An 18,643-nucleotide genomic window follows, 5' to 3' on the forward strand; every position below is an offset into this window, starting at 1 on the left:
GTTGTCGTTGTTGCTCAAATGCTAAGTAACGATGGATCTTGTGATAGGCATCTCCTGGTAAGCAATAAGGCACACCCCATTCCTATCACTGGCATAGAAAGGGGGAGGGGCAGATGAGGCATGTGCCCCCAACCCACTTTTCTCGATCCAGTAGCAGCAGTGATGGTTTATGTGCCCCCCCCCCCCCCCCCCCCCCCCCCCCCCCCCCCCCAACTTATTGGCACCTTCCTAGCCACTCTCTATATATAACAAAATTAAAACAACATTTTATTGACATAAATTTATTTTACAATAACAACACCTGACTGGATAATCAGTTTGTTCGTACAGTGGAAACACAAGTATTATGTGATGCTACTAACACAGGGTGTGATTAACATGCTTATCCCATACACAAATGGAATGAACAATATGTTCTTTCGTTTAGTCACGGATGTGCGGAGACCTACTAGATAAAGCACACCTTGTAATTCTGACATGGGTTTACACATTCAAGTTATACTGGGCTATAAATGTACAAGAAATGGATCATCATGTAATGGGATAGTTCATCTAGTTAAAATATTAATTCCAAACATGACATATCCTAGCTTGGAATTCTATCAGTCAAAATAAAGTCTACTAGTCTAGCCAAACCTGGATACAATTTTTTAAATTGTCATTTTAAAAGCAGCGAATCACGCGAGGTGGAAGAATGTGCTTGCAAAAGAATCAACCCCCAACATTTATCAAAACGGTCCAAATTAATCTTCCTACAACCAGTAATGTTACCCAACATCAATAAATCTGATGCAATTTTTCAACCCGAATATAGTAATTGTAAAATATTACAGATCTTAAAGTCAGAGAATTCCAAATAAGTGAAATATTAGTGACATAAATCTTTAGCAAGGTTGACATATCAAACATTTTAAAAATAAGCTTAAGTTTTGGGTTCTGTGAATACTTTTGTCATTAAGCAGTGCACACTACCTCCTTATTTACAGAATTTTGTTAATAAAATGGGAAGTGTACAATCCTCATTTTGAATGCAGGTCTTAAGGGGAGGGATGGGGGGGGGGGGGGGGAGAGGGGAAAGCATAGGTCAGGAAAATTTAATTAAGGAACTGAAAAAATTCAATGTTAAAATTAATAAATATGTATTCAAACATCAAGTTGTAGATTCTTAACATTGAAAAAAAAAAAAAAAAAAAAAAAAAAAAAGGAAAAGGAAAAAAAAAACATTTTTCACAATTTTAATTATATATATATACAACACATGGTCTACACAGGAGTATCTTGCAATATTTGTCGCTGTATCTAAAACACTGATAAAAGAACACAAGTATACAAATCATGCAAAACACTTTCCTCCTTAAGGGAATTCAAACAATGAGTGAATTAAGTACATGCTTCTTTTCCCCCCGAGAAGATCAAACAGAAAGAAATAAGATCTTATTCGAACATTTCAGAGCTAAACGTTATATTTTAAACTTAACATATTTCAAATGTACCCAAATCTGGTATCTGAGGAGACAAAAATTCATCAGATCTCTTGAGCAAAACAAGCAAATTGTCTCGAGGAACAGCCGTTCCTCCAGACATTGTCACTCGATACCGTATAGTATGTTTCCACTTCATCAATTTTTAATGTGGATGGCAAATGTTTAAGATGCTTAACTGATTTATGTAAGTAATTTACATATGTAATCTGAATAATTTACAGGAATGTAAAATATTACTTGGAAGCTAATAAATAAACTAGAGAATAAACTAAAGATAAAATCCCTGTAGTTCAAAGACTTTTTCACTAGTGGTGGATCAGTTAATCAGGAGTTGATTAAAGAGCAGATAAAAGCAATAACCCCATTACCAATAATACTGTAGCTTGGTATTTCAACAGAGCAACACCCTTGTAACCAAGAATAAGATCGGTTGATGACAATATTTTTAATAACGCAAGTAAACTTTATTTTAAGATTAAAAAAAAAAAATTTGAATATTCAAAGTAGTCTAGATGCCAAAAAGCTAGGATAAATCAGGTCTATTTCTCTTTGATACTTACATTGATATATAATTCCAAATTTCCTAGTTGCCATCCACATAATGTAACTATTAAAGATAGATTTTGCACCAGTTTGCTCATGGAACCACCAGAAATGCAATACTTAGGGATGGTTAAAATAAATATCACAATTACAAAGGATGTGTCGGTGTGACAATTCAGGAAAAAGATATTGCTTCACAATTTGTACTCTGTTCTTCCTGACCAAAATGTTTTCTGCTATTCCACTTAATCAGGAAGTTTGTCTAACAAGGAAACAATTTTCTTCCTTTTGCCAAATAAAGCAAGCACTACTTTTTTTCACAGATCATTTTTTTTCGTGTTAAATTGTTCTTCGACTTGGCTATTCACAATGAAATGTTTCTCACAGACTGCTCACAGGAAATAGTCTGGCGTTCGCCGTGTTACATGAGGTTCTCCGCGTCTCGGAGCAGGATCAAACTGTAAGCTGTAAAAAGCAAAGAAAACAGAAAGATATATAAACAATCTACAGTGGCATAGGTTGTTCTCATACAATATATGTATTATATAGTTATATAGACATTTCTGTAACCAGGGACCTTTTTGTTTTCAAAATCGTGATTAGTGATATTTCTAGTCAACTGAAAATTGATTAGCACCTACTGTTTAATGTTTTAAAATTGTGTAGCGATCTTTGAAACTTGCCCACCAAGACGTGATACTTAACCTGAGTACTGCAGGCGAGATATCTCGCCCGAACTCACGTCAGTCGACATACTGTATACTGTATATAGTGCATTCCCCAATTCATAATTCCCGCCGTTTTGCACATGACACTCACTGGAAACGGAAATATAATAAAAGAAAAAAGATTTTTTTTCAAAATGGTGGCTTTTTTCAATTGAAAATACCTTAAAATTTTGAGTTCAAAAAGTGGTTTTCGACAAGTATTTTCGCTTGACAACAATGGCGGCACGTCGCGGTCATTTTCAGGGATCGATCGCTGATTGTAACAGCTAATTTGATAATAAATTGGATTGTTTTACCAACAACGAAAATCACCAAATATTGCAATATAAATTGTAGTTCGGGTTTTAAAAACAAATCTGGTCAGAAAACCAGTTATCGGGAATAATGGACATAAATACTGCAGAACTGGCCACAAATGCCCGTAAGTAAACGCAACTTTTTCTATTTTTTGCCTAATTTTAATCACCATTAGCCAATCTAAAATAATAAAAATTACAAAAAAAGACACGAAAATAATACTTAACGATTCATATATGAACTTTATTTCATGTATTTATCAAACATTTAAGTGAATATATGTGAGTAAAAATTATAAACTTGTACCCACTCAACGTGATTTTTGTTAAAAATTAATCCAGTAGTCTAAAGGTTAACAAAATGTTACCTGACAACATCTTGCCAATAACAGGGGACAATAGTTTAATCTTGCAATCAGAAGTCAGTTGACGTGTTTTTATATTGGTAACCAATTGTTTGGTTACCGAGGACTAATCTAGAATTGAATAAGAGTACCAGTGAGGTACCTGATACGCCCATCAACCATAGATATTAATGAATACGTTATAGGTATGATTCAATTCTAATTAGCACCTAGTAATTGTATGTGACACACCACCATCCCAAGTTGTTCCTACATGTGAGGTTTGATGGTCCCGTGTATGCATCTATATGCAAGATGTGATCTGGACAAAGATTTACTTTTACGTGCAGTAGACTGTGAAAAGTAGGTCACAATGACCTAGTAATAGTACACGACATACCACCATGTACGGACAACAACATACCACAATACAACCTATCATAGACGGGCGCATATAAAGTAGGAGAAAGTGATTTCTCCCTTCCCAGGTGAAAGGGGAGAAGTTTGATAAAAAAATAGGCGATGTGATCCACGTTCATTCAGAAATTTGTTTTAGTCATAATATTTCAATATAAAATACTAGTAGTTCCAGTAATTAAATTTAAACAAAACAATTAGATTTTTCATTAAAAACTGGATATTATTAAGTAGTTGATAATGTGTTATTACGTTAAATTGAAAGTAATAATTAATATTTTCTGGCATTACTGAAATGAATATGGAGATAATTAACAACACTTGACTGGTAATTGCAAATAGCACGTTGATGTACAGCTAGTCTTGTGCCAAAGTAAAAACATGGACCGACAAGGTGCCAAATGAGCTATGACACTAAAAAAGTTAGGATCTTGACGACTCTATGTTTTTGAAATTGGATTAGGTCCAAAATATTATGGCAACTTCGACTTCACTACTGGTGATAACTCGGAAAATTTAGCAGACTTTCGGTGAAGAAAAAGTTCATTTCACCAGCTAGATCAGGACCTGGATTACATGAATTATATTTACATTGTACTGAATTCCAAATATATTATAAATTAATTGATTTGCAATTAATATAGTATTTTTCAAGTGTCAGTCAAGAAATTAAAAAGAAAAATTATTTGCTACTCAGCGGTTCACCATGTAATATATTGGCAGTTCAGGTGAATTTAAATTTGCACGGCACAATTATACCACCAGGGGTACACACACACACGCATATATATATATATATATATATATATATATATATATATATATATATATATATATATATATATATATATATACAGTGAAACCCCTCAAAATCGCGACAGCCATGGGACCAAGGAAAAAGTCTGGTTTTGAGGGGTATCTGGTTTACAGAGGTTTCATTATTGAGGTAAACCGCTTGTTGGTTGGTGTTCTCTACTGTTATAACTAATAAAACTGCCAAAAAAAAAAAATCAGGTACACTTTCGAACTTTTGAATTATTTTTAAGTTTATCATCAAGCGACAACTCAACATGGCGGCGTTTCGCTGGAAGTTCCGACATGTCCAAAGTAAATACTAAAATGAAAAAAATGTTCCACCAAACCAAGCCAAAGAATGTTACTCTTTAAAAAAAAAAAAAAATTTGCAAAGATAAAAAAACAAAACAAAAAAAGGTTCAAACAATTGAAAAAATGAATTAAATTCCTAGTTGCTCTGCCATTCATTGCAGTAACCGTGAGACGTACATGTAAGCTATGAAAAGGAGCTCAATCAAATTCGTAAGTTAATCTAACTTTGTAACAAATGAGCTCAGAATAAAGGGAGCACATGTGTTTGCTGCAGTTATTTAAACATCAAAGCTGTTAATTAATCCCTTAACTGATATTTGTCAACTGCACAACAGTGACACTGGAACACGCGCACATGTAATTAGCTCTGTGTATGCAATCACATTATCGGCTGAGTAGGTATTCCAATTACAAGTAATGCAGTAATGACTGACGTCGGTGTGACACAAAGGGACTGGATAATTTCATCCGGTGTAGTTTAGAGGGGGAAATTTTTTAGTGCTAAAAGATACGTTAATCATGGGACCGTGTAAAACGTCTGGTTTAGAGGGAATTCCGGTTTACTGAGGATCCGGTTTTGAGGGGTTTCACTGTATATATATATCTATATCTATATATCCAATGGCCTCGGGGACTAGTAATCTACAACCGTTGCTAGTTCCAATAAAAAAACTAGTTCTCCCACCACACCCATGTGATTGACAGATACAAACATCTGTGACCAATCCTCAAAACAATAAACCAAACCAACACACAAAAAACCCCAAACCTAACAGCCTAAGTATGACTTCGTAATAATCAGAAAGAAACATATTTAATTAGACTGAGGGACTAGTAGCATTTAAAGTGTACTCATTCCCAGCAATCGCCACTCACCTGAGCCAGGTGTTAAGTTTCTATCCCTGTTAATATCATGAACAAAGGAAATAAGCATAGTGGCTAATTTTCCCATCTAAAACAAAGGAGCCCTCATAAAGCCTGCTTTGTTGATGTTTAGTTAGCAACAGTATGACAACTTACAACGAGTATTTCAGAGCGTCGTCCAGCTCCATGATGGCTGCTTGGTTACCACACCGGTAGCAGTAGTTGGGTGCACTGAAGATGGTCACTACATTGCGGTCATGGCACCAGTTGTAGCCCTGAATTATAAATATAGCACAGTTGTAAACATAGTCATGGCTTCCGACAGGGGGCACTGAATGCAAAATTATGTATGTTAAAAGCATGCTAAGAGAACTGCTGTTTAATTTTAAAACGTTAGTTTTTGTTTATTATGTACCTTCAAGAAGCAATCCTGACAGTGGGTTTTGTTCATACATGTAATAAAGAGCTCAGAAGAAATGAAACGGAGTAAAACAGGTGCCTACATGATATATAACTAAATAACATCATCTCAACCTAATATTTAGTTATTTCGAATTGCATGAAATATGGATTAAAATAAAGCAGTATTCAAGAACCCTGATTTTATGGTATAAAACAGCGTATCATTATACAATTTTATACCATGCAATTACAACTGACAACATTCACACATTTCTATTAAAAATTATGTATTTTTAGTTAAAATTATAAGGTAATTTTTTTATTTTTTATTAAATTGACATTTTGTTGGTAAAACACAAACTTATTAAGAAGCAGAATAAAACCTGACTACTAAATAATAAGCTAACAATGTAAAAGAAGGCTAGTTTGGTAATTTAAAGCAATACTGGGGAAAACCAGTAGCAATTTTAGAGCAAAAAAAAAAGCAGCCTGGAAATGATTATCTGTAGATTGTTACGAACCTCCATAACAAGCTGATGTGCTCGAGATATCAAGGTGAGGCCATTGCTGTGGTTGAACGTTTCAGAGATATCCTGGCCAAACGTGTACCCAGCACCACGAGGGGAAATGCCCCAGCCACCACGATCATCGGGATCGGACCACAGTAGATCGCACATAGGTCCCTGAAAACACAAATTTAATTTTCATTACGTACATCAAGGATGTTACTAATGGTATACAGGACTTCCTTCACGTTATTTAAAGAGCACCAATCTGTGTCGCATGGAAAATCACTCACTCTTTAGGATTCCAACAGAGTGATCATCGGAACCCACTGGAATCTTTTTCAGTAATCATGTTAATGGTGGATTATATTACATGCAGTGTTCGACAAATGTTTGAGAAAGTCACTATCCCTCACAGAAACTTTGGCCTGTGTTCCATGTCTTATAGTAATACAGTTGACAATTTCCACTTATTATCAATTAGCAGGATGAGATTAATGGTAAACTGGCTATGACTGATACCCATTTCATTAGTAATTGACAAAAGCAAAACTATTAATATAAATGAAAATAAATACTAGTATTATTGCTATGCAGTCTTTGCCATTAGCAAAATCAAGCTGAGCTGAAGATCAATCTCCTGAAATAGTGCTATGTAAGCAATCACATGAAGTTTTATATGAAATCTATTACACTTTTATTTAAAAGCAAGCAATCTGCCACTCATCTAAAACTTTCCCGGCAAGTATGGAGGAGAGCGGGAGTGATCACTCACCTTTATTAAGCATCAGCTACTGGATGCTGACATATAGTCTTAGAGAGGAAACCTGCTACATTTTTCAAGGGATTTTTTTTATATGCACCATCCAACAGACAGGACGGCACATACCACAGCCATTAGTATACCAGTTGTGGTGCACTGGCTGGAACGGAAAATAGTCGAATGGGTCCACAGACTGGGATCGATCCAGGACCAATAACGCATCAAGCAAGAGCATTAGCACTGGGCTACGCCCCTCCCATTCCTGGAGAAGACTGCTATAAATTAAATCTAGAATGAATCTTTGATGTAATAAACACCTGTAATTGTGATGTGTAAAATATGTATCAGAGTAACTTGTGTACTCGATACAAGGCAGCATCCTACTCTCAAACAAAATGAACATTCTGAATATACTGACCTCATGCGGAACTTCTTGTATTCTATCTAGAGCTCTAATATGATCAAGTGTGTCTATTGAAGGTGACAGACCACCATGAAGACAAAATATCTGAAACAGAAGACCACAATGAAATGTACATGAAACCAAATTAATTTAATGGTGGCTAGTAATGACACCCAGAGAGACAGCCAAGTGTCAACTACATCTATGCAATAATAAAGTAATACTTATTTCTTAAATTAGTATCCATATTATTATACATGTATAAAAACTCTTTGGACTACTTCAAAAGAATCAACATTTAAATACAACTATTAACAGATGTAAAGCTATTACATAATATATATACAACTGACAACCGGTATACGTTGTTATAATAACAAGATATAAAAGTCTCTCTTTTTTTTTTTTATATCTATTTTTTTTTTTTTAATGGTGAAAAATATTTGTGGATATAAGACCAACCTGTCCATCAACAAGGGCTGTCAAAGGAAGATAGTCGAAAAGATCTGTGAAATACTTCCAGACGTTGGCATTGCCGTACTTGCGTAAACATTCGTCGTAAAACCCGTAGACCTGTGTAATTTGTCTACTCTCATGGTTTCCTCGTAAAATTATAATTCTGTCTTTAAATCTAACCTGAAATATATATAAGACATACAACACTTAGAATTAGTGAAAATGAGAGATAACGGAAAAACATAAGATGAATATTTTATTTTATTACTCATATGGTTAAAAAATATCTTGGTACATATCAAAGTAATACATCCCACTAGAATGCCAAGTGGGACGTGACACTTTGACGCCACATGACATCATCAACTGGCGCATTACAACCTTACAAGTTACAGTAACGTCAACGAAATGAGATGAGCGATATAAATTAAGATCGATTATGGGTAATAAATAGGATATTAAACTCGCTACCATTTCGTATCATGTTTATATCGCTCTTGAAATAATTTTCATTGTCCTCAGGACATAAACATGATACGAAATGGAAGCTTGTTTAATATCCTATAATTTCGATGTCAAACCAGTTTCTAAAAATATTCAAAATCAAAGTAACTTTTTCATTGGGGGCAATATCAATAAAACATTTAAGTATCCCATCCCAACCACCATAAAACCAATTTTGTGAGTAGGCACTTTGTTAAAAAATATGAGTGTTACTTGTTGATTGTTCTTAATTTTACAATAATTGCTTTAATTTTTCAGTTAAACAAATAATATAGACTTAACACCCATGGATAGTGTTTTTTCAAGGCCTGATGGCGAGCACTTAAAAATTAAAACAAAAGGTTACAGAGTTTTACTGCTGATAACTGAATATTTAACCACCAGCAATGTGTGATCCATGGGCTTTAAAGACAGCAATTATTGGTTGTTGGATACAAATTATTACTGATGATTGAAGGAATAATTTTTAGTTTTTAATTTTGTGTTTATTGGAACATTACATTGCTGGTTTAAAATTGCTGTATGTTGGCTCAAAACTGCCATAGGTGAGCATTTTGTCAAAGGGTAAAAACACCTTTCAAAATTGCCACAGGTAACAAATTCTTACGTTCAAACATTGAATTAATCTTCCTATCAGTGTAATGTTATTGAAGTCTTCATTTATACAAAAATGAAAAATGTTTTTACCATTGAAGCAACAATGTGCTTCCACTTAAATGGAAATCTACATATTCTAAATTCAATTCCGTTCTCCATTTTTATCAAATTTCTCCCCTTTCTCCCCTTTCTTCTGGGAAGAGAGAGGTCACTTGAATAATTTTTGGGGCGGGATTTAGCTTAGTCGGTTGAGTGCTCTCTTGAAGTGGACTGGATTTTTTCTCGTTCCAACCATAGACCCAGTGATTTTCCCCGTTTCATGTTTTTGTAAATTCTGTTTCATTTCAATTTCAGAATAAAATATGTAATTAACAAGTTAACTAACACAAGTTAAAATACAAAATTCTATTCATTCATGATTCTTCTGGTACATATTATAATTGTAATGACTAACAACCAACCAACTTCATAGAAAGTGATACGGTAACAATGCGTTGCTATTTGTTGTTAAATTTTTTAAAGTACACACTATTAGCAACACATTGCACCAGGAGCAAAGGTCACAACTATATAAAGCATAACTGCCCAACAACTAAGTACACTATTTTATTCAAAGGGGCTCAGGGCTGACAAGCACTTATTTTTATCACTGCTTTGACAGTCCCGTTGTCTGCAATGTTAAGTATCTGCACGCCACAGCGGAAATACAGCAACAATGCTACGTTCAGCCAGTTGTTTATCGTTAATGGCAAACGGCTGGCGGAACTTACACCTGCCAAAAACCTGTCCCGTCTGTGCAGGCACAACAGACTAAGCAGTAAACCTGGTAAATACGACACTACGCGTCTGGCAAAAGTATTGTAACAGGATTAACTGTCAGTTTTACAGCAAGTGACAATAGTAAAATGATACAAGTTTTTTAAAATTTGCTAAAAATTATAATTCCGTGATTGCGGACAATCACTGAGTCTCCAACCAGTGCACCACAACTGAACAAAGACCGTGCATGTGCTTTTCTGTCTGTGGGGAAAGTGCATACAGAAGATCCCTAGATGCATTCGGAAAAATGTAGCCGGTTTCCTCCGATGATTACGAGTCATAATTACCAAATGTTTGACATCCCATAGCTGGTGATTAATTAATCAATGTGCTCTAGTGGTGTAGTTACAAAAAAAACCACCATAAAATTGTACTTTTTCAGTTCTAGATTAGTGTCTGCATATACTTAATTATATTTCCTTCTGAGTATTGCAAATGAATCACTGTGAAAACTATTAAATATTAAACTTACCTTAAGTACAACTAGAAGGGAAACGGTTTCCACCGAGTAGTAACCTCTGTCAACATAGTCACCCATGAAGAGAAAATTTGTGTCAGGTGATTTTCCACCAATGCGGAACAATTCCATCAGATCATGGAATTGGCCGTGCACGTCACCACAGACCGTTAACGGACATTTCACTTCCTGTACATTTGATTCTTTAGCCAGTATTTCTTTGGCCTAAAATGAAAAATCAGTTGGCATTTTATTTTAGCTTCATTACAATTTTAAATTATACTAAAGAATCAGCACGTCATCAGTTTTTAAACAGTGGCTGTATGTTGTCTTAAAAAAGAAAGAAAAAAAGAGTACTTATATTATCAGACTTCAATGTAGAATAAATTGAAATAACTGATTTAATTGCTCCCATAATTTAGATTATGGTGAGCCATTTAAAGATATTACAATATTCAGCAATATTTAATTCTTTTGTAGTACCTTTTAAATAATTTATTTACATGCTAAGGGGAGCTAAAATTTATTCTCTCTGAACTCGGTAATGATGTAGAAAAAGTGATACAGGGCTCGAACTTAGTGGTAGCCCAGAGTGTTTTGACTCCCCATTTGTTGCTTGGGCTACTACAATGTCTAAACCCAGTAGTCTGCCAGGCTACTAGATTTGTTTGCACATCCGCAATGAACAAGACACATCTAAAACATATTTTCTTTCTTTTTAAATTCAGACCCTCAAATATATGTATTTTTATCCCCCAGAACATCGCACTTTGAGGGCCCTGCGTAAGCTTACAATTAACAATACCCAAAAATCAACCGAGGCCTACAAGGCTATTTTATTGTCAGAGCAACTGTGTTTTATGTTACAATACATGGGTTAATAAATGTTTGACACAAGTTATAATAAAAAATATTATATCAACAAATGAAAACACACAAATTATCAAACTATGAAACTGGCGACATTTGATTTATCTCGGCCAATAACGGAACAGCACGAGACATTCCGAATGAAAGAACATGGGTAATTTGAAAAGCCTCAAGCAAATCAGGAAATATATCCTTGACCTTTATACTTAGTCCAATCAATGATGGACATTTTGCTATAAAATTAGGTCTCACACACACCAATCAATACACTGCTTGCAAAACATTAAAAGTGGAAGTTAAACATTTCCATATATACTGGAAGGCATTTTAAATTTTCCATGGGACAAATTCACAGTAATTTTGAGTAAATAAATTAACAATATCAAAATGTGACATGGCGAGCAGTGTTTTGCCCACGTGCAAACGTGAGCGGGAGCAATAGCTCACATCAAACCATAAGGACTACCTTGAATGGTGATATCTGTATTATGGTAAATTTCTGCCTAACAATGAATAAAGGAACCACTGTTACAAGAAGCTTCTATTCATTACCATCTTCCAACTTTATTTTTATGCTTAAATATATCCAAATTTCAGTGTTTGAGATTAAAAAATTTGGGCAGTATCCCAGTTGGATACTAACATTTAAAAATCTGGTATCCCACCTGAGAATTTAGTATCCCACTGCAATGAAATTCATAAATAACATCGTAACAAACTTGGACGACACTGTTCTCGTTTCCAGTCTATTGCAACGCCGCTATTGCTCCAGTGTAGCATTGTACAGGGTATAAGTTGGGGAAATCTTGTTATGGCATAGCATTAGACTGGGTACGAGCTCGAAAATACTGTTACTTAACTTCACCAGTAAATAATGACTCATCGTTAAGCAAAAAATTAAAACGCAGGATTTTAAAAAACACCAACATTATATGGTATCCCAGTGGTATCCAAAATTAAATTCTGGTATCCCCGGGATACTGTTAATCTCGAACACTGAATTTAGGATCACCCAAATATTCCTCAATCATCCACATATAAATAAATCTGAAATGTGGGCTCTGTATGGGGTGCGACGATTTACCCAATATTACCCAATACTTATCCCATACCACTACTAACTATTATATCATGCAAGAACCCTTAAACCTAATATATAACCGGTACAATATACAATAGGTTTCTCTTTGTAAAACTATGTATGTAAGAAATGAAACAGTAAGGCAGGGTTCGACGTTAACTTTATTACTAGACCAGTGGACTAGTATGTCTTAAAATTTACTAGACCTGACCTAATATCAACTAGACCAAACTGCTGATTGACAAAATATACCTAAGCAGGGCTCATTTTGTTAACCTTTGCTTTATATTCAGGCGTGTGTGCAGGGTGGGGTGGGGTCGAAACCCCCCCCTGCTCAAAGCTAAAAATAATAATCATATCCCGATTTTTTACATTCCAGTGAAAGCAGCTCGGCTAGCCAGCAGAAAACACCTCAGAATAGCCCTAGAAGAGGTCAGTTTTTCAAAATTTTCGGGGGGGGGGGGGGGGGGGGGGGGGGGGGGGGGGGGGGGGGGGGGGGGGGGGGGGGGGAGAGGCCCCCCCCCCAAACCCCCTGTCACGGGCTTTGCACCTGCGGCGCTCGCAGTGTCGGGCTTCGCCAGACACTTCAACACACACACACACACCCGTGCAAAATTTCCTGCGCACGCCCCTAATATTGCCTATTATTTGAAGAGTATACGTAATAATTAGCCAATGTAACTATATTTGAATAAAACACACCAATAAATTTGTTGTTCATTTGTGAGATTTTTCTTCACAGTTCGTGAACATTTTCAGTAACAATAAAGTTCAGACAAGTAAGTGTCTCAATACAAAACGTTACAAACCCTTAAAACCAATAATTTCTTACGATATCTGGAGAGGGGATACAACCAGGACAGAACAGTTGGAACATGTCCAGGAGAGGTGAAAGGAACGCATTCCAAGTCTGTGAAATTTGTTGTGACGTAGGCATTGTTGTGCTTCGAGCGACATCTACTGGTGACATCAGAATACTAACTTTCAAAATTATTTCAAGCAATTGGGACATGGGGATTCCCATGGTATTTATCGATATAAAACCTGCTTTTTCACTCCATTTGATAAAAACGTGATCTAAGTGTGTTACAGGTTTGTAGATTAACCAAATTATAATTTATTTTCGCTGGATGGAACTAGGGTGTGCGGCTTTAACATTAAAAGTTAACGCTTGTAGTCTTATTACACTGGAATAAGCTAAACTGTATCTATGGCAAACAATGCAATATCACTTCTCACAGAATATCCATATAAACTGTTCAGTTGATGTTTTACGATGACACTTTCAGTTCGATTAGTCACTTTTGTATAGTAAAGTTTGTTTTATTTAACGACGCCGCTAGAGCACATTGATTTTTTATCTTATCATCGGCTATTGGACGTCAAACATATGGTCATTCTGACACTGTTTTTAGAGGAAACCGGCTGTCGCCACATAGGCTACTCTTTTTACGACGGGCAGCAAGGGATCTTTTATTTGCGCTTCCCACAGGCAGGATAGCACAAACCATGGCCTTTGTTGAACCAGTTATGGATCACTGGTCAGTGCAAGTGGTTTACACCTACCCACTGAGCCTTGCGGAGCACTCACTCAGGGTTTGGAGTCGGTATCTCGATTAAAAATCCCATGCCTCGACTGGGATCCGAACCCAGTACCTACCAGCCTGTAGACCGATGGCCTGCCACGACGCCGGTCTTTTGTATAGAGACTAATCATCAATGTTTATATCGATATTTTTATCTACACCAATTCCATGGGATCATGAAAATCAGGACGCCTCGCCCTTTGCCCACCATGCCACCACATGCTCGTTGTGCATTGTAATCAGCCGAATTTGGCCCTTCTATTGATATGGACAAGTCAGTTTCAGACGGGTCTTTGTCAGATGAAAACCCAGTATTTAAACAGGTCCATTTTTTGTCTGCTCGAATACGACCGTAACCACATGTAAATAATTCGAAAACGAAATCGATTGTCGTATATTTGAAAAATCCAAAAAATATTTATTCAAAGAATGTACACTATTGTATGTTTTGCATTTGTATTACCTTATTCGATTTATTTGAAAAACAACAATGTTCCAAAGTATCAAGCAGAAACAATAATACTGTTTTCGCTGATAGTATTTACGGTATCAAAGGAATAGAGTTGTGATGAATGGAGCCCTCTACATATCGGATCTGTTAGCGGTTAGCACCAGTCGGAATTGTTCAGTTATTCACTGCCCACTGCATCACGTCTAATTATAGAACCTGGGATTTCCGTGTCGATAGTTTAATGGAAAATATTAATGTTTGTAGGATCACTGGACGGCAAATTAATTCACCGCTCATAAATTATCAACACGACCAGTCGGGCTACTCAGACACACTTATGACTAGACCGAACCAGCTGTTTACTAGACAATGTCGTTCGGACGTACCTTAGTGTCGAAGACTGTAAGGTGATAAAAATTGTCCATATCATCAAGATTATAATTATAATTATTTTTTATACTTACCTTTTTTTTTTCTCCATAAAAATTATTCGTATTATAGAAGGGTGAACGAAGGGAGGTAAGTCAACGTACTGGAGTCTGCGGTGTATACAATTCACCACAAACAACACGTGTAACTAATATCCAGGTTTAGGAGTTCTTGCATGATGATGTAATAGTTAGTAGTGGTATTGGGTAAGTATTGGGTAAACTGTCGCACTGTTGTATTCCATGTAGTTTATAAGAAATAGTAATTTTGCTAACCGTGGTAGGTGTTAGATTTAGATGATAGATCAAAAATGGCTACCATCACATCTATGCTCTATTTCAATGTGAATAACCAGTATAGATCTCTGGAAATAATGTACATGTATCAGGGTTCATATACTTAAAACATTTTCATTTTGCAGGATTTTTAAGCATCATTTTGGTTCATTTTCTAGGACTTTGTTTTAAATTTTTCCAGGAGATGAGGAGTCTGAATAGATTACCTGGAAATGATTTTTTTTAAGGACACCCCAATCACGACCAGTGGTTGTTATGTCTTAAACATAAAATCCTGGCTACGCTGGTGGATACCTGTATATTGATTTTTAAATGCAATAGCAGAAATAATGCATATTCAACTTGATCACTGGAAATTAGTAACCCCTGCCACTTGGTTTCTGTCACTCACTTTTTCACACAGTATTTTGACTTGATTTTCTGTCAGTTGTTTGCATTCATTTAGCTGCTCAATCCATTGATCAAGTTCCTTCGCCGCTGTTCGCTCTTCCATTATGTCCGACTCAGTACTTGTTGAACACGAATACTCTTACAACTTTTACCTAAAACATAAATAAATAGATTGCCGAATAGAAAAAGTCTTATGAAGATAGAGCCCTGAAATGAAATATGCGGCATACAAAATGGCCGCTTTCTAGAGACCAACAATGACGTCACAGACTCAGACTGGCCGGACAAAAATTATCTAAAGCAAAATAACATCACAAATGATTAAACACCATGCAGTCGTTTACGGATATGTAATAAGAATGAAATTATAAACAATATGTGTTAATATTCGTAATAATACAAACGAAACTAAAATAAAACGTAGATATACCGACCGAGCACTCGAGATAGCAAATACAAAACACAGCGCCCTCTGAGAAATGAGATAAGCTTTACTTCCGTTAACAAATGCCCACCAAAACCACGGTAACAACCACAAACAATTGTTGGTCACCTTATTGGTCATCCTTACAAAAAACTCTTATCTGCCAATTTTAAATTGTTTTGTTACTAGTTCCTGGATCTCGTACTTTTATATAGTCAATGCAATATACAATTAAGCAAAATGTTTGCGCATTAGGTTTAAATTGGCTTGCGGTGAACTCGTATGGAAAACTTTCTCGTATGGGGGAAACTGCGGTTGACACGCAAATAGTTGACTGATGGGGACATAAATAAGAAGCATGTATACAAAACAAGCGTCAAAATACACATTTAAGAGAAATATCAAAGTATATCTGCATATCCATACATCCCCATACGAGTTCACCGTTATTTTTCCCATACGAGTTCGTTGTATATATATATATATATATATATATATATATATATATATATATATATATATATATATATATATATATATATATATATGTGTGTATGTGTATGTGTATGTGTATGTGTATGTGTATATGTATATGTATATGTATATATATGTGTGTGTGTGTGTGTGTGTGTGTATGTGTGTGTGTATGTGTGTATGTATGTATGTATGTATGTATGTATGTATGTATGTATGTATATATATATATATATATATATATATATATATATATATATATATATATATATACACATATATATATATATATAATTCAGGTATTTCAAAGATTAATTGATTTTACACATTTCATATATGCAGCTATCTAGACATGCATGCATACGAAATTTAATAAACGAGTTTGAAAATCCTTTTAATTTTTTTAAAATTATTATTTATAAAACGATTCTCAAACGTGTTAAAAATGTTTCTTGAGTACTTACAAGCAAGTGTGATAATTTATTTCCTCTCTGCATACTGCATGCAATTTGTATTGGGTACGTTTTGACCAAAGATGGGTACGTTTTGGTAAGGCACATTTTGGTTCAGGTACGTTTTGTTTTTTGTACATTTTTTCCAAAACATGTTGAAAATCAATTGTAAACTAATTATTTTTGTTTTAGCGTTTATAAACAAGGTACATTTTGACCAAAATATAGGTACGGTTTAGCATGGATACATTTTGATAAAAACCCAACAACCCCCCCCCCCCCCCCCACCCAAATAAACAACAACAACACAAAATTAGGTACGTTTTGGTTCAGTACGTTTCGGTTTGGGTACGTTTTGACCCGCTCTCAGCATCTAATGATGGCATCAGACATTTCTCTCCTTCGTCTCTCATTGCCTGTACCATATGACCCTTGTTCTTTGGATAATTTGGACAGCGTTGGATTCTCTGGCTAAGATGATCCCATAGACGGTGTATGCTAACCATGGCAAAACTGACTTTGTTTGCGGCGAAGAACTGTTGCACAACAATGGTTACAATCTCTGTCACTGTGAGATCTTACAGATATCTTGTTGAAACAAGAACCTGGAGTGATGATGCAAGAACGGTAACAAGACGAAGCGCACTTGGTAGTCTGTCAGCTGTTGGCCACAATTTATACCACCCAACACCACAATAGTACAGACTCCTAGACACAGCTGGGGGCAGTTAGTTCTCTCTCCCGCGCGTCCATAGATTGATACGTGTTCTGCTGTCGGCTCTAGACAGCTGGAACTAGTACAGGTCGCACATTATGTCAATACTTTCCTTAATATGCAGGGCGAGTTGCTTCCCTCTATTTGGCAAATTTAAAATTGGAGGGAATTAACAATATTCGGACTTAAGCGGGAACCTGCTTTGAGAGCACATGTCCGTTGCCAATTCCGACATTTCCAACGTTAACGTTGAACTTAACTTTCTCAATATATAGACGTTTCAGTCAATGTTGCCTTGTCAACGTCATCCCTCTGAATGCTCTATAGGCTCGATCTGCCATGATACCATTCATGCTGTCATAATCGGCTACTTAATGATGCAAATCCAAGTACAATCGCTGCAGATGTCAAAGTGGGGAACCTGTTACGTGGACCTAAGATGCGAAAATGACGGTCCTCATGCACTGACTGGCGTGGTCTTTCTTCAGTCCTGCAATATATCCTTTTTCACTGCATCAGTTTGGTACATTGCATCCATTAAGTTTTGAGTCCTGATAATATAAAAACAGGGTTAGCTCTGCCACTCGTCATTCGCCAATTGCGAATTTTATTTTAAATTGGCGAAGAAAACCCCCATGTAATAATTGATATTTTGTTGGAAAATAACTGAGGGTTTTGCATTTTTATAAATAATTTGACGAAATGCCCATAACGGCCACCATAAACCGCACATATATAAATGCTTATATATTTGTATATCTATATCTATATCTATCTATCTATCT

General features: G+C 35.7%; 1 protein-coding gene across 2 annotated transcripts; it reads right to left on the reverse strand.

Annotated features, from left to right (window-relative positions):
• Positions 1 to 265: 265 nt before the first annotated feature.
• LOC121378411 (serine/threonine-protein phosphatase 2A catalytic subunit beta isoform) lies at positions 266 to 16,314 on the reverse strand. 2 transcript variants are annotated; one of them, XM_041506573.1, is made up of 8 exons: positions 16,228 to 16,314; positions 15,795 to 15,945; positions 10,706 to 10,915; positions 8,320 to 8,493; positions 7,873 to 7,962; positions 6,707 to 6,868; positions 5,940 to 6,058; positions 266 to 2,492 (listed from the first exon to the last, which is right to left on the reverse strand). In XM_041506573.1, the coding sequence occupies exons 2-8, from the start codon at positions 15,894 to 15,896 to the stop codon at positions 2,420 to 2,422; spliced, it is 930 nt and encodes a 309-aa protein (XP_041362507.1). In that variant the 5' UTR covers positions 15,897 to 15,945; positions 16,228 to 16,314; the 3' UTR covers positions 266 to 2,419. The 2 variants fall into 2 exon arrangements, with proteins under 2 accessions (XP_041362507.1, XP_041362508.1); XM_041506574.1 differs by lacking the exon at positions 16,228 to 16,314 and having other exon boundaries at positions 15,795 to 16,215.
• Positions 16,315 to 18,643: the final 2,329 nt, after the last annotated feature.

This window comes from Gigantopelta aegis, chromosome 8 (assembly GCF_016097555.1).
Source record: "Gigantopelta aegis isolate Gae_Host chromosome 8, Gae_host_genome, whole genome shotgun sequence".
Lineage (NCBI taxonomy): Eukaryota > Metazoa > Mollusca > Gastropoda > Neomphalida > Peltospiridae > Gigantopelta > Gigantopelta aegis.